The 16,738-nt window shown below is 35.0% G+C and overlaps 1 protein-coding gene across 4 annotated transcripts; it reads left to right on the forward strand.

The window, feature by feature from the left end:
• The first annotated feature begins 1,429 nt into the window (after positions 1–1,429).
• Positions 1,430–16,057, forward strand: LOC125667863 (proteoglycan 4-like). 4 transcript variants are annotated; one of them, XM_048901533.2, is made up of 3 exons: positions 1,430–1,663; positions 14,486–15,644; positions 15,816–16,057. In XM_048901533.2, the coding sequence occupies exon 2, from the start codon at positions 14,511–14,513 to the stop codon at positions 15,624–15,626; it is 1,116 nt and encodes a 371-aa protein (XP_048757490.2). In that variant the 5' UTR covers positions 1,430–1,663; positions 14,486–14,510; the 3' UTR covers positions 15,627–15,644; positions 15,816–16,057. The 4 variants fall into 4 exon arrangements, with proteins under 4 accessions (XP_048757490.2, XP_048757489.2, XP_048757488.2 ...); XM_048901532.2 differs by lacking the exon at positions 1,430–1,663 and adding an exon at positions 5,149–5,373; XM_048901531.2 differs by lacking the exon at positions 1,430–1,663 and adding an exon at positions 11,782–11,938.
• The last annotated feature ends 681 nt before the right edge of the window (positions 16,058–16,738 follow it).

Consider the following 16,738-nt stretch of genomic DNA (forward strand, 5'->3'; position numbering starts at 1 on the left):
TATACGATGCATTCAAGTTTATTCAAACCACGACCACAAGGACTAGGACGGCCTAAGATATATTTAGCATAAGAATCATATGTAGGAAACGGTTTTCATATTCCACATGTGTGTTCCTTCTCGTAATACCTGTTTTTGGTACTAAAATGGTTTGACCTTCTGACCTTAACGTTGGAGTTGGACATACTTTTGAAAAATATGTGTGGGTTTTTTGTGACACACCTTTCTTTGGGTATCAGAATTTCTTTACCTTCATATGGGGGCATCACAGACAGATTTCGTTTTTTCTAGGCATGTGCATAACCATTAATTAAAATCGCCTACTAACAAGGAGATCTTAAATTTTCAAGTCTTTATGAACATTGCATGCTTATTCGCAAATCATGTTTGCTACCTCGAGTTTGGCGCGACCCGTAATCGAACCAAAGACCTTTCGATCCCCAAGCGAGCGGTGTACTATGGTGATTTTGTGGAAAACAAGAAATTGGACCACTAAATGCATTTTAAGAAAATTTAATTAAGAATTCAAGACGTTCAAGTACATTAAACTTTTATGACAGGTTGTACTTTTAATTAAATTAATCAGCATATTCAAAATGTCAAAGATTATTTGCATTTAAAAATATTTCATGATTACAAAGCAAAAGTATACAGCTGCAAAAACTACATGAACTGCAATCAGAACAAGAGACGAGTCAAGGTTCTACTTGATTATATGAATAATTTCTAAATTATGACAATTTATCACAACCAACATTTCAAAAGACTTCTTTGTACCTAACTCTCAGACAGATCGTTCAAAGACATCCTCTACAGTTAATCCGTTTAGACTATGACAGATAGTTTTGTCCTCAGGCTGTTCAAAAACAATAAAAATCCGACTTTTTTATAAATCGATAAATGTATTCTGAACAACTTTGTGTTAATAATGATACACTAGCTGTGACTGCAAATCTATACAATGTACATGCACGTGCATCATGCTGTTTTTATGCATATTATCTTAAAGTTTGATGAAATATTTTTAATATTAAAATATAAAATGACAACTGTCACATTCACACCGGCTTCCACTCATCGTCTGCGAATTCCCCACCCCCCAACTAATAACAATATCAGGTGCACAGGTGCAAAAGGGTTTCAAAAGTCAAAATTACGTATTGCTCTGACAATAGTCAATGCATATTCATGTTCAATCGGTGACAATATATTTTTTTTCATGGGACATAATGAAGTTGTATAGAACATTGACTGTCACGTGTTCTTCACACTGTTTCCCCCCTCTCGACATTGCCCCGTCTATTGCAGTACTATAACTTGTTATCAGTATTAACATAATGACGGTATTAATACCAATTACAATGAATTATAATGACTCATTTACTTTCATTTAAGAGTACCATTAATTTCAATTTTTCATTTCCACTTGAACACCTATTTGTTTACCATCGTGGAAGTCAATAAACTTTTAATTGCCTTGTCTCATAACAAAAATCTCGAAAGCCTATTTAGCATTGATTGATTTAAAAGAATGACATGTGTCTTCATATATGACCTTAGTCATTTGTTTTAGATAGAACTTAAACCTACAGTTTGTCAACAGTAAAGGGCTTTAGCTTTGGATTAAGAACAGAGGAGTGTTCTAGACTTTCACTTTTTATAGGTAAGTTTCATCAATGCAATTACAGTAAAGAGCTGTCCACTTTAATATTTAAATGCATCAATTTAAATCATAGCAAAATGACAAAAAACTTTATTAAAAAGCTTTGAACAAGAATTCAATTGTAAAGAAGAATTTGAATATGAAATTTATTGTTCTTTTATATCTTGGATTATCTGTGTATAGACATTAAAATTCATCACATTTAGTGTCAATTACAAATTACATGCAACTTTCATTTTAAGGAGGTTCAGATCTGAATTTTGTAGTACTCTCAATTATTTTGGAAGTCTCTGTTTATTTTCTGCATTAAAGGGGAATTGCATGTATAAACACAGACGAAAACTAGGGGGCGTAGTACTTGATATTGAGCTACAGTGTGTTAAACTTTAATCCTTTTTACACTTAAATCTACTTTTTATTTATTCGTATACTCTAATTTATCTATTGGTCTGAACGCAACATAAGCCTCTACATTCTCTATAATCCAATGTTCATATAATTATGCGATTTTACGTATCTGCGTTAGCCATCAAAGATTTTAAACCATAAAAAGAAAGAAAAGTTGTTCAATTAGTATCTACATGTAAGGGTAGTCGATCTTAGATCACCCCCTTTCCTATTCAAACATACCGAGGTCCGATTGTGATACACATGTTGCTCCACCTACTTTGAATGAAGTACTCGAGGTGAAAGTGAAATACAGGATTTACCGCGTTGAAGTAGAGCTCTGCTAATTCCATTAAAAATAATTTGGACAAGATAATTAGAGGTACATACATACTAATGATGAAGTTGTTTGTTTCCAAACTAACATGGTTTGATGTATATCTTTATTGACGATACATATTAACTTATACAATGTAATTATTCAATTTCATCCCAGATGAAAGGTATAGGTCGAAAAGTTCATCCTTGACTTATCCCTCGGAATCTGCGGTCAGCCTTCTTTGTATAAGGTATGCAATGCGCGCGAATTCTTTACACTTGGTCAAAATGAATGCAATGGTGTCGGTAAGTTTTGATATCCAAGACCAATCCGACGTAATTTCACGCAAGGGTAGTTAGACATGCAAAAATCCAAGAATTTCTGGGAAAATAGAGTATAGTATGCTAATGAGGCAGTCACGTGATCAACACTCGGCTCATTTCGGAAAAATGTTTGTAATATAAATTTCAAACTGTTTTCATCTACTATTTCTACAATCGTAGCTTTTTGTAAGCATACTAGTATCTTATAGGTATTAGTATCTCGATTAAAATTCAACATGAAAATCTTAAACAAATTTTCTTGTAAACAATACATATATCTAAACGTTGATAAAATATGTATATGTTTTCAGTATGTTTTGAAATTAAAGCATAGCAGGAAGAGACAGAAAAGGACCCAACATACCGAGTTCGGCTCCTTCATTCTTTAAACTTAGCTGTAATGAAAAAGGTGTCACAATTCAAAATCCGAATTTGCTGATAAAAATGTTGTAATATTATTTTGACAGTTAAATAAATCAATAATCACAGAAACAGATATCATGCAAAAAAAAAGAGGCATCCTATACTGTATATCATAAGGTTTAAGCATTGAAGTCTTGATCAAAATTAACACGAATTGGGTGAAATTCTACATTAGAAATTCCATTCGTGTGTTTTGAAATGACTTAGTTTAACTATCATTCCATGCTGTACCATGTTGTAATATTCTATTTTGACGCGACCACTTTGATGAATCACCATGTAATGTTTTAGTCAATGCCATCCTCATTTTTCTTCTCCGCACATTTGTTAATTTCAGTTTGATTATTCTCATGCATAATGGTATGATGGGTTGACATTTATTAATTGTTCAACAACTTTTTAAATATTGTTTATGTAAAATTACAATTTTAATCTTCTGAGGGAATGTTGGAGTGTGACATTAGAACCTTAGAAAACAAGTGATTATGATAATAGTTTATGCATTAAAGCATATCTTGTACATTGAAGTAAAAGATTTTAGCTCACCTGACCCAAGGCTAAAACGAGCTTTGTTTGGGTTTTGTTGTCGTTGTTGTCAGCGGTAACTGTTCACATTTCCATCATCTTCTCCGTAATCATTAGGCCAATTCAAACCAAACTTCAAACCATTCTTGGGTAAAAGGGATTCAATTTTGTTTCGTTCAAAGGGAAGAGAATCAAGAAAAGGCAAAAGTAGAGTGGTGTCTTTTAAACATCCTCTTCTCAAGAATCACTGGGCCAGAAAAGTTAAAATTTATATCTTTATAACGACCTAGTTTGCCAATACAACCTATCATTGGGTCAAATGCTGTCTGGCGTGTTTCATGCCGATTGTTAGGCCGTTATTGACACACTGATTTTGATTACGGATAACTCCGTTTACCTGATCAATATATAGGGCTCACAGCTGGTGTGACCGGTCGACAGGAGATGCTTACTCCTCCTAAGCACCTGATCCCACCTCTGGTGTGTCCAGGGGTCCGTGTTTGCCCAACTCTCTACTTTGTATTGCTTATAGGAGTTGTGTGATAGATCACTGTTCGTTTTCTTCGCCTTTCATGAAGCTTCTTGGCATAAAGTAGATTCGCGTTTGTTCAAATCATGGTCCATGGGGGTAGGGCGGGACTACATTTGGATACATAGGAATAATCTTCTCAAGATTCAAAGTTTCTTCTATTCTGGGGCCCCGGGATTATGGTGGGGCCACAATAGAAGATAAAACTTTTATATCGGAATATATAGGGAATTAATTTCAACTTCTGTTCAAGAGTAGAAAGGTCACACTAAAATTATCAAAATGCAAATGTTAATAGTGTTTGTGTGAATTCAATGCTTTTAATTGCTCCCGGAACTATAGTCGGTGTGTGTGTGTGTTTTATTCTGACTGTCCGTCCGATTAATTGATTGATTTTATATTGTTTAACGTCCCTCTCGAGAATTTTTCGCTCATATGCCCGTTCGAGACTTTAACCTTGCTCATAAATTTTGAATAGAGAGTGATAGGACTCTCATATTTCACGTGCACATTATTTGTGACAAGACCTTTCTTTTGGTACCAACGTTTTTGAAATAGAGGATATCTATATTGCGTGTTTTGATATTTGGTTTATCCAACGAGTTGATATGGTGTATTTATTCGCTCGGCAAGCCTCGCGAATAAATACACCACATCAACTCGTTGGATACACCAAATATCGAAATACACAATTATAGATGTTCTATTTATCTCATGCGTCTTCTTTTCACTTAATTTTGAGATAATCCCCAGTATGGTAGAAACAGCTGATTGAATTTGTTTTGAATCCGTGGCTCAGACGTCGTGCTTAATCTGTCTACCTTACGCGGGAAAAAATAGTGCGCTTATAAACCATTAATATACAGTACAAAAGGGCATTTTTATAAAAGATACCATTGAAAATTGTTTTAGAAGGGATTATAGTTTATAATTAATTATGGTTTTACCATTCCAACAAAGTAACAACTATTGACCGAGTATTTATTTTTTGATAAAAGTTTGATGTCGTCGTCGTTTTGAAATAAACATGTTTAATACCGAATTAACGATCGATGAAAGTTATATTTTAATGCAGCGTTATTAGAATGTTCAACAGTTTACAATGAAAAGTAGAAGTGTTTGTGCATTTGGATTTTATTTACGTAGTTTCTTTGGATCTGAGGGCGAGAGGAAATCCTGAGGCACTTTAAATAGGCCTAGCCTAGTAAGTAAAGCTGTTGAGATTTGTTACATTTAATATGCTCCAGAAAAAAGGGACTGTGCTTGTGAATTCTTGGTACCGCAGCATGTCGAGGTACTTTCGATTAGGCTTGTCCAGTAGGCGGTAGATTCCTTGTCGATGATAATAGTGTGCACATATTTTTGTTTTCTGATCGTAATTTTGAGTAGTCTAGTTACAGACCGAGTTGGCATTTTTGTGGCCGGTAACTTGCATTATATGTCAGTGGGGGCAACATCATTTTAATTTTGCTATAAAAGAAATTCTAAATAAATACAGAATAATAAGTTTTACGCTTTATTTCATGCATGGATATGCATAAAAACAGAACATGTGTCATCCAAGCGGGGACAGTGTCAAAAGTAGTTCGGACCGGAAGTGCTTTATCAAACGGGCGTGTGATAAAGCTAATGCTTTATCTCACTTTCAATATACACTACACGTATGAGATAACTAGTAATATTGACCTCTTATTTGAACTTAACTTTGTGACCTTCACTTTGGACTTTGACCTACTTTTGAAAGAAAGGTGAAGATAACGAACAGTGATCAATCTCACAACTCCTATAAGCAATACAAAATAGATAGTTGGGCAAACACTGACCTCAGAAGTGGGATCAGGTGCGTAGAACGAGTAAGCATCCCCTGTCGACCGGTCACACCCGCCATGAGCCCTATATCCTGATCAGGTAAACGGAGTTATCCGTAGTCAAAATCAGTGTGCCAAGAATGGCCTAACAATCGGCATGAAACACGTCAGACATCTAATCTATGCAATATCTCCTGAACAAATTATGAAAAGGTTTTCATAATTTGTATATAGATTTCATACCATGATCTTTGACCTTGGCCTCATTTCAAATTTGTAATCAAAACTTCGACCTTGCTCATCACTTTTAAAAGGTACGTTATAGGGATTTCATATTTGCATTTATTGTGACAAAACTTTTTGGTACCAAAGTTTTTAACCTTATGACCTTGACTTATGGCCTACTTGTAAGAAAACCTATCGTATACAGTATCTCCCGATCTATTTAAGATATCTAGCTTTCATATTTTGTCTTTAGATTTCTTTTGGCAAGGCCTCGCATACCAAGATCTTTGTCATTATGACCGTAGAAACGGTGGTCCCGAGTGAAGGTAGGAGTTGGCAAAATAAAGACCCCTCACTATCACGGCCTTGAGGTCATAGGTTGAAATTTATGGCACTTAAGTTACAACTAGTGACTCCTCTATATGAATGAAAATATATCCTGTAGGATGTTAAAGGACATACACACAAGCAATCTTTCTGTTGGTACGAGGTTTGTACATGTAGGTCCAGGGGAAATATATTCAACATTCTATATTCCATAAGGTTTTCTTCCGATATTTCAGAGCATCTTCGACCACAGCGAAATCTGTAGATCTGAATGTATTTTACAGATAGGGTAACGAATTAGAAGCGCTCATTACTTTTTAGACATTAGTACTCAGAAAAAGTAAACGGAAATCGAATATTGTTGATTAACGTCGCTATGTGGATATTTCACTGATATCGAGATGTCACAGACTTGAAATGTACATGTAGACCATTTAAGTGGAACTATACAAATTGAAATCGCATGAATACCTAGGTCTTAATTTATGTCAAGTTACCTATCCCATCAACTCGGAACAATGAGGGTTTATGGTCATGCCTATCTTGACACGGGACCTCGGTTTGTATAATTCTCACAAGAAAAACCAGTGACTTCTATTTTTATATTGTTGAGATCTAGCACAAAAGCAATCGCCACCCATTTAACGACTCTATCTCGAATTCACCCTCAATGAATAGGCTAATTAAATGGTTGTCAATAAAAAGATGGACCAACATCTGCATGTTTTCATTTCACCTATCCTCTTCGTACTAATTGTAAGGCATTTATGCTTGCTCTCTAACTTTCCTCATCGGTCACTGCAGTCTTCACCTCTCCCGGGATTTCCAATCACCTTTCCCTCATGTCTCTGTTGCTGTGAATTCGTCGTGTTTTAAGTTCTTCAATATTTCGTACCACGCTCATTTAATCTACATCGAACAATCCTGAAAGGCAAGATTTATAAAGGACACTGAAGAGACATTATTTGTCGAAATGCTCATCTGGTGCATCAAAATTGGTACTGTATAAGTTTTACATGCTATATTCATGAGATTTTTCATGATGGAATTACCTAACTTGATCATCAGAAAGGTTTTCCCCGGAAAAAAATTCTGTAAATAACAGATCTTTGAAGCTCTCCTAATGATATATCATTTCTCTATGAACTATCAGCTCGTAATGCATTCCATGTTGCGCCACAAAAACATTAATTTCTGAATTTAATAAATACTTGACATTTAATGTCGATTCTGATCAGCATTAATTAAAATCATAAAGCCAGGGCCGTAAATTAACCTTCAATTTGGAGGAGGCAGGAAATTAGGCGGGGGTCTGGGGGCCGCCCAGGCCCCCAGACGCTGAGCACATTTTGTGCACACTGAACACGTTTCGTGCAAAATTCTTGATTCTAGGGCCTTCTAAGATGTTACTTGACTAACTCATTCTAAAAGAAAGATTTGGAATGCTTTTTAAGGGAGGTATCATGTTCTTAGTTATTGGAAACAACATAAATTCTAATGAACTTTAAATTTTAATTTTTTTTGGCCCAAAAGTTGGAGGAGGCAGCTGCCTCCTCCGCCTCCATGTAATTTACGGCCCTGAAAGCAATAACAGATTTTCGAGTTCCGTGCAGAATGACCTTGTAAAAAAACTGGAAATTCATAGGGCCTCAAATTATAAGATTATTCCAGCGGTAACTCGAAAGTCTGCTATTGCCTCTATCGAGAATACATCTTCAGCTGTTTAAATAAGAAAGCGTCGATGTAACATTATGCATCATATCAATACGTGTATCGTGTCTGTAGGAAATATTTGATTTGGTGTCAGATCTACATGCGAACACAGCCTAAATTGAATAAATTTCATCATATTAATCATCTGGTCTAGACTTACTTGGAAATGAATTCAACACGCGATCCCCAAATGAAGATCTTTTTATATATATATCACAATGATTACATTAGCTGCAGAACTGCTCTCTGGGAGTAAATGGGACACACCAGAGGAACACAGAGAGAACCTTTCATTGCGCGCACGGTTGATATTTTCTTGTTTCATATCATTTCCTTAAAATTCCAAATTAAAAAAAATTCCAAACACATTTCCCAAACTACACTTGTGAGTACCTTCAAACATTATATAGCCCCATGCGAACTGAAACCTCAATTTTCTTTGTTGACGTAAGCCATGTTAAAGTACATGTAGGTTACTAGTCAAATCTCACCTCGTTATTTTCTATGCTTATATATTGATTCAATATTTTTTATCTATTCTTAAAAACGATACTGTTAATGTGACCTTAGCTGCAATAATGTAGCTCTCTCCGATTTTTAAAGTCACCTGAGGAAACTCGGGTGACCTATTATGTCTTACGTTATGCGTCGTGTGTTAACAACTTCTTGATAACTACTGTTTCAATTCTTTCCAAATTAAGTATGAAACAACTCTGGGACACGGAAGACATAAATTGTAATTTCAGGATATCTGCAGTCCTGGTGCCTTAGGGGTGGTACGAGCTAAAACTGCCAAACATTGACCAATATTCAAAAATCTTTTCTACAATAGCACATATCTAAGAAACAACTAAATGCATAGTGATGTAGAGAAGGAAGGTCTCTACCAACATTCTAAATTTCATGATCCCCAGGGTAAAGGTTCTGACTCCAGTGCGGGGTCAAACTTGGTATATATAGTGTATATGTGTAGAACATTTAAATGACATCATTTTTAGTGCTGTTGACACCGAATTGAAACTAAATGGATATTTAGACAGAGGAGGTAGTACTTTACCAAAACTGTAAATGTCATGATCCCAGGGGGTAGGGGTCTTGGTTCCAGCGTGGGGCCAAACTTATTACAGTGATCATTGTCTTTCTCATTTGAAAGACTTCTTGCCAGGAAGAGACTTGACTATGAACGCATAGATCACATTATATTACTGTGAAGTTGGGCGCACACAAAACAGATTTTTTGTGGAAGCTAAAGAAATATGCATGTAGAATAACGCACGTGAATGCGTTAAATTCTTCAATCCACACATGACAAAAACTTGTGAAACAATGTTTTGTGTGAAGTTTATAGATGCATACGTTGATCGTTTTATTCACAAACTACTAAAACGTGCGATGTAGAACATATCCCACATTTTTGTGATGTTGGACACATGCATGCCCTAATCCTATTATTTTCACCATAAGACGCATTTCTTCCATTGATCTGATTAATTGGTGGTTATTTTGGGTTTTCCTTGGCACTCTTCTATCAAATTGTAATGTCTGTCAGAATATGACAATCTTCACCCACTTTAATCATTACAAAATGCAGCATTTGTTTATCGGGGCAAATGGTTCACGCTCTTTGAATTTGCAAAACTTCTGGATGTTATTTATTGCTGTAGTTTGGTGCAAACACAAATTATATTGCACCAAGAAAGCATTTTAAACTTCTCTATATTTTTTGTTGGTGTTTTATTGACTTCTGGATGTTTTAAATGGGTATATATTACTATCAAGATTTGTTTTGTTTCATTGTCATTGTCTTAACATAGTAGCATAAACCGCTTACGGTGGCTCAGTGGTCGCGTCTATTCCATCCCCTTTAGATGTGAAGACAGACCCCCATACACTTCTCTGTCTCTGTCTCTCTCTCTCTCTCTCTCTCTCTCTCTCTCTCACCACTTATTTGATTTAGACTTTTCACAAAATACTTGTAAGTACATGTACAATGCTAGTATATAAATTACAAGTAAAATATGAAGTATAAATGATTACATAGAAAGGGTTTTTTCCATTTGCCTCTCTTGAAGAAACTTTCACATAGATTACCTTGTATGTGATTTTGAGTGTAGATTAGACATTAAGCGGAGGGCGACACAGACCCCTCTCGCTCGCGGGCGCGCAGGCATATCAATATTTTCACAGTTTATACATTTCAAAAGTAATGCATTACTCGAATTAAAAAATACGACAGATATAAATGATATATTTATGAATTAAGTGAACAACTTAAGGGCGTTTGCAGAACAATAATTTATTGTTTCAGATGAACTGAATCAGTAATGCTTTATTTTGACACATCAGACCTGAGGAAAAACGTTGACAAAAACCCATGAGAAAGACAAAAATAATCAAAAATGTAAGGTTATGGTAATGAATTTACGTCAATAGATATATTCTTATCCTGCCGCATGATGTAAAAATGCAATGTTATTTACTTCTTTCACGAAATTTTAAAAATAATTTACAAGCGCCTACATGAGCGTGGTGATGAGGCAAATTTGAGATGAAAAAAGACATGCCAGTTTTTGAAGTTCAAAATTACTGGCCAACCGAGATTTGTATTATAAACAATGTAAATTTATGTGCATTCTTGTTAGACCAAACCTTTAACCTGACATTGGAGCGTGAAGTATTGTTGCTAAACTTGACATTTTACAAAGATTACAGCTTGTACTGACACCAATCTTAAAATGAAATGAAGATATTTTCACTTTTGGTATAGATAAGTGTTAGAAAAAAAAATCTTTTTAATATAAACAAAGAAATCACGATTTTCCTGATTAATGTAGTTGTTGTAGATGGTTAATGATTGTAATGTCACATTCAGGTAATATCTTCTTATATTGACCGTTTTGACTTCCTGTTCTTAAAAAAATATCTCATTAAGAGTTAAGTTCACGGTCAGTAAGAGAATCAACTAATCACCTTTTTTAATTACTTTTTTTTAATGAAAATAGTGTACATGTTTATGAGTTGTCTGAACTAATTTATACTTCACCATCCATTTGTAACAGATACTTGTAAATAGCATCACTCATAAAATTCCAAAAGTAAATGGAAAAACAATTAACATATTTAACAAATTTTGTTACTAAAATTTAAAAATACAGTTATTCAAGAACAAACGAAAAATATGTTCAATTTTCCCTTGTTGTGTTCTTCAAGCAAACTGCATATTTCAAAGCCATTAGTGACGGGGATTTTTTTAAATTTTCCACAAGAAATCTTTAATTGTTGCAACATTTTTTATTTCAAAAATAACATTATTTGGACGATACGTCGGTGGTATGATATATTCGTATGCTAACGCGTTTTTGTTTTAGGTCAAGGAATCTGAAGTTTCTAAAAATAAATCCGTAAAGGATTTACTTTTGTCCAATAGGAATTATGTACCCAGTCATTGTTTTCATGTAAATATTGTATTTTTACTATACAACGTAATAGAATATGAATTCATATTATTCCTATTTAACAATACAATAAAGACAAATGTCACTAATTTGCATTTTGAACGAAGTCCTGTCAATTAAACATAAGTATGCGGTGAAAGACTAACGAGGGTTATTTATCATATTTCCGTGAATATATAAGTAGGGGAAAATTGTTTTCCTGCACATTTGGAAAACGGAATACTCTGATTAAACATCAAAGGTTTGTTCTTTTAATTTGAATCATTTCTAACACTTTCACAATTAATAGTTAATGTTATACCGAAGTTGATGAATTATGATGCGTGAAACTTCAATAATATCAAATAAAAAATAATCTAAATTACAAGAAATTAAATTAGTTACTTTTTATACATTTGAAATAAAGAAATTTCATTATCAAATTCATAAAATAATACTTAGTATTCAGAGAAAACGTAATTTTATCTTCCATTGTAGTTTTTTCTCTCACAACATTTTGAAATGCAGTACATGCATGTATACTCATAACGATTCATCGATAAAGGAGGTGAATGAATGCACAATGTAATCATCTTTCATAAATTCTCGGGAGATGTTTGCTTGCTGAAAATTATTTAATTGTACTCTTACATGTAGTGTGTATTTGAGCTTTTGCGTGACGGTATACATTCTTATCTGAATTCCTTCACAACTATTAAAAAACAAAAGCGAAGTCATCTTCATTGTGTAAATGATCTGAATACGTCTACTTTCACCAATATGGTTCAATTCCGATAACCTTAAGCACTTCCGGTTTACTTGATGTTACTGTATGTCCAGTTTTAAACACTACAGGATATGATTATAAAGGAAGGTCCAAATAAACGACTTCGTTTAGATCTTTGGGACATGAAGCCATTGAATCTGATTGAGAATACCCGAACGTACGACACCGTAACATCGTCACCACTTTTCCCGCCCAATTTTCTCTTTCCGGTTATTTAGACATGTGATACAAATGTAGATGAAGACATCTGTTCTTGCGGAGATAATGCCAAATTCTATTCACCAGTTTATCTAATAATGCACATATTAATGTTACTACTTTCGTATGCTTTATTGATTGATGCGGTAATTTTTCATTTATGACGTTGACGATGAATTTACCATGAATTCAATGTTTTTTTGACACGGTCTCTCACCTCTGCTCGGCGCGGGTTCGAATCCCGCTCGCGCCGGTAAGTGAGAAAGTTTCCCAGTTTACTTGCGAAAGGTCGGTGGTCTCTTCCCAGGTACAATGTATCTGGGTTCTCTCTTCCACTAATAAAAACTGGGCGCCACCAGATAACTGAAAAATTGTTGAGTGTGGCGGAAAACAGCAATCGATCAGTCAATCAATCAATGTTTTTGGATACCATTATACAAGTGATATGTTATATACTTATTTACTTAAGCCTATCGTTCCGTGAGGAACAAAGGCCATCGACGACAGTCCTCCAACGAACACGATTCTGGGGTGCTTTTGCTGCGTCGTGCCAGGTCATGTCCTGCGCCTTTAATTCTACCTGCGAGTCACGCCTCCAGGTGTTTCTTGGACGTCCCCTATTTCTCTTGCCCTGCGGGTTCCAGGTCAGGGCCTGGCATGTGGTGCTGGATGGTGGCTTCATTAGGGTGTGTCCAATCCAACCTCACTTCCTCCGTCTGATTTGCGATATATTATATAACAGCTACCATATCCATGTAGTTTTTCTTCCCAAGTTTACAAGAATGCATGGTATCCCTGTATATTCAACAAAGAGTTAGAGATGCAAAGATCCCATCTCCTTCCAATTTGTACCCTAACATTCTACACTTACTTTAATCCAAAGAGTCCATATATATATATATATATATATATATATATATACATTATATATATATATATATACACATGTATATATATATATTAATATAGAATTAAACCTAATCACATTTCCTGCATGAAAACAATTGTTTTGGCAAATTCCTTGATTGTTGTTGCCATAAGCTTTCTATATGTACCCCCAATCTGACATTTTTTTCACAAGAGAGTGGCCTATATACCTGTACTGGGAAATAAGAACATTTTGCTAGCTTGTAAATCATAAAGACAAAAATAAAGTATATCTAGAATACGAAAATGCACTCTACTGTTATTTACTCATTAATCATGACATTTTTGGCCATTAAGATAATGCCTCATTTGTAAAAGTCTTGTATTAGCGATGATAAATGCCCGTTTGTTCACACTTATGTACATGTAGTTTAATTTCAAATAAAAAAAAATTCTATTCAGAAGTAGCAAATGATCTATCAAATTGTAAATCAATAAATTCAAAGAATCTTGACGATGTCGAACTATTCACCTATTGAGCTGTCAGGAAGCAGAATATTGATTGACAGCAAAATTATAAATCCGTGTTTTGCAATCGAACTGATTTACCGCAGTACTAGAAGTCACATGACTGTCTACTGAGGCCCTCCTCGACACCGCGTACCAGGAACAAGGAAATCTGAAATATTACTGTGCTGCAAACAGTTGACCAACATTAACCTTGCAGATTCATACAGAATTAATTGCATAATAATTCAATTATGATACCTTAGATTTTATTCCGTTGATGATATAATTTGTTCTCCCGTCAAAACATATTGCACCTATAAAAACCATGAGGTTTAGATAGTTTATATACAGTACAAAATTGACATACATGTATGTTGATTTTTTTTTTATTTTGATATTGCTAAGATTTAGATTTAGAAATAAGAATTTTTATTTACTTTTTTGCAGGCAGCCGCTTTCTAGATCAATCACTATGCCGAGAATTCTTCTTCTTTGCCTTCTCGGTATGCTGTTAGTGAGTCAAATAGACGCACAGAAAAGCAAACGAAAGTCTAAGTTTAAAGCGCTGCTCCCTGTCTTTGAACGTTCAAAGCCCAAACCAAACAGCATTGCTGAAAAACCAACGAAAACTGCAAGTGCGTCATCATCGTCAACTGTTGAAGCTGGTGGAACTCTTAACACCGGTAAAGCAACAGCATCTCAACCAGTTAGCCCTCCTAAAGAAGTTATTCTTCCGGAACCTTCAAAACCCGTTAAACAACCCCAAGACCTGGTAATCCAGAGTCCTAAAGTGAAATCTGACAGACCCAAAGCTACCCCATATAGTCTACTATTGCCAGACAAACCCGTAAAGAAACCAGCCAAATCTCGAGTAGAACAATACCGTCCAGCAAAACCCAAGTTTCCCATGACGAAAACGAAATCATCTTGGAGTCATGTTCCGTCAAAGCCTAAATCCAAATCCAAAAATGTAAATTTTTTCGGTATGAGACCAAAGCCTACCACAACACCCAAACCAACCACACCGGCACCACCACTTCCTGTCCAACAAAGCTTATTTAACTTTTTTAACGGACAAAATGTCCCTTCCCCAGCTCAACAGGCAATGCCTTTCCCACTTCCATCGATGCCACCATACCCCGGCCTGCCAAACAACAACCCACAACTTAATAATGTCTACAAAATGATTGCCACATGGCTTGTGTCTCATGCTATGCATGGGGGCAATAACGTTGCTCCCACAACTCCTCGTCCTGTCCTCACCACACCGAAACAAACTCCTCCACCGATGCGTTTTTCTGCGAAACGTGCAAAACCACATCATCAACATCAAAGAAAGAATTCTTTGTCGCGGCCTCAAGAACAAGCAAGGAGACCAAATAGGAACAGAAAACGCACGCGCTCTCAGAAAAAAGCAAACGAAAAGAATAAGAACAGCAAAATGCAAGAAGAAGCGCTAAGACGAATGAGACAGAAGGCTTACGAAGAATACATGGATGAGGTTTATGATATTGACGTTCCAGAAAAACCATTTGCCAATGGAGCACCACCATATCATCAGGGACCACCATTTGGATTCCCATGGTGATTTCAGAAATTTCAATAGGTATGATACAAGACTTTAGCAACTCCAATATGAAAGGGTGACTGAATTACTTTGATATGATAATGAGATGTAATTTCAAATGTTTAAAAGAACGAATATGTTTCATTTTTATGATACAAATTCATTAGAAATGGAAAACAATGAATACGTTAATGTTCATTTTTTTTCCAGATAGATCACGAAATTCCAGTTGATGGGAGATATCAAAACTCACCAGTACTTTCATCTATTTATTATTTCATTCTTGATTTCTCTGAACTACAAGAAATATTCAAGTTTCGTCGATGATTTGCTTCGAGTCCAAGGATTGCTGTCGCGTCTTTCAACCAAGAGAACGCTTACCCACGAATTCAAAAACATATGCTGTGACATAGTATAAAATATTATAATAAATATTTATACTTGAATGTAAACAAGTGTTCTAGCACGATTGCAAAGACAATCTGAATCATAAAACAATTACTGGTATAAAGCTTCCTTGTTTAAATTCATAATTGAATTTTATGACGTGTATAACACACGCAAAAGTCTTGAGGTGAAATGTTTACGAAAATGATAGACAGGTGTTTGAATTATCATATTTAATTGCTTATATTCTGTCATAATAAATCAGAACAGATCAGGGTGATATAAATATATCAACAATTTATATGTTTTAAAGAATTAATCAAAGTACAATGGTAATAAAACACATTTATCCATTCTCTGCTTGAGTTTACCAGTAAAAGAAATTCAGGTCTTGAGTTTAGTTACTCATGATGGATATATATCTCAGATTGATTTATTTGAACATTTAACACTGCAATTCAAAGGAATGAAACTATTCCACTTTATCCATTAACAAGATGACGAAACAGTAATCAATCTCATAAATCCAAAAACGAATACAAAATTAAGAGTAGGGCAAACACGGACCACTGAACATATCAGAAGTGGGATCAGGTGCCTAGGAGTAATAACCATGCACTGTGAGCTCTATAAACGAAGTAATCCGTAGTCAAAATCAATGTGTAAAAAAAAAAAACCAGCCTAACAATTGGTATTAAACACGTCAGATAGCATTCGACTCAATGATGGATTGTATTTGCAAATTA

The sequence above is a fragment of the Ostrea edulis genome, chromosome 9, assembly GCF_947568905.1.
Source record: "Ostrea edulis chromosome 9, xbOstEdul1.1, whole genome shotgun sequence".
In the NCBI taxonomy this organism is placed as follows: Eukaryota; Metazoa; Mollusca; class Bivalvia; order Ostreida; family Ostreidae; genus Ostrea; species Ostrea edulis.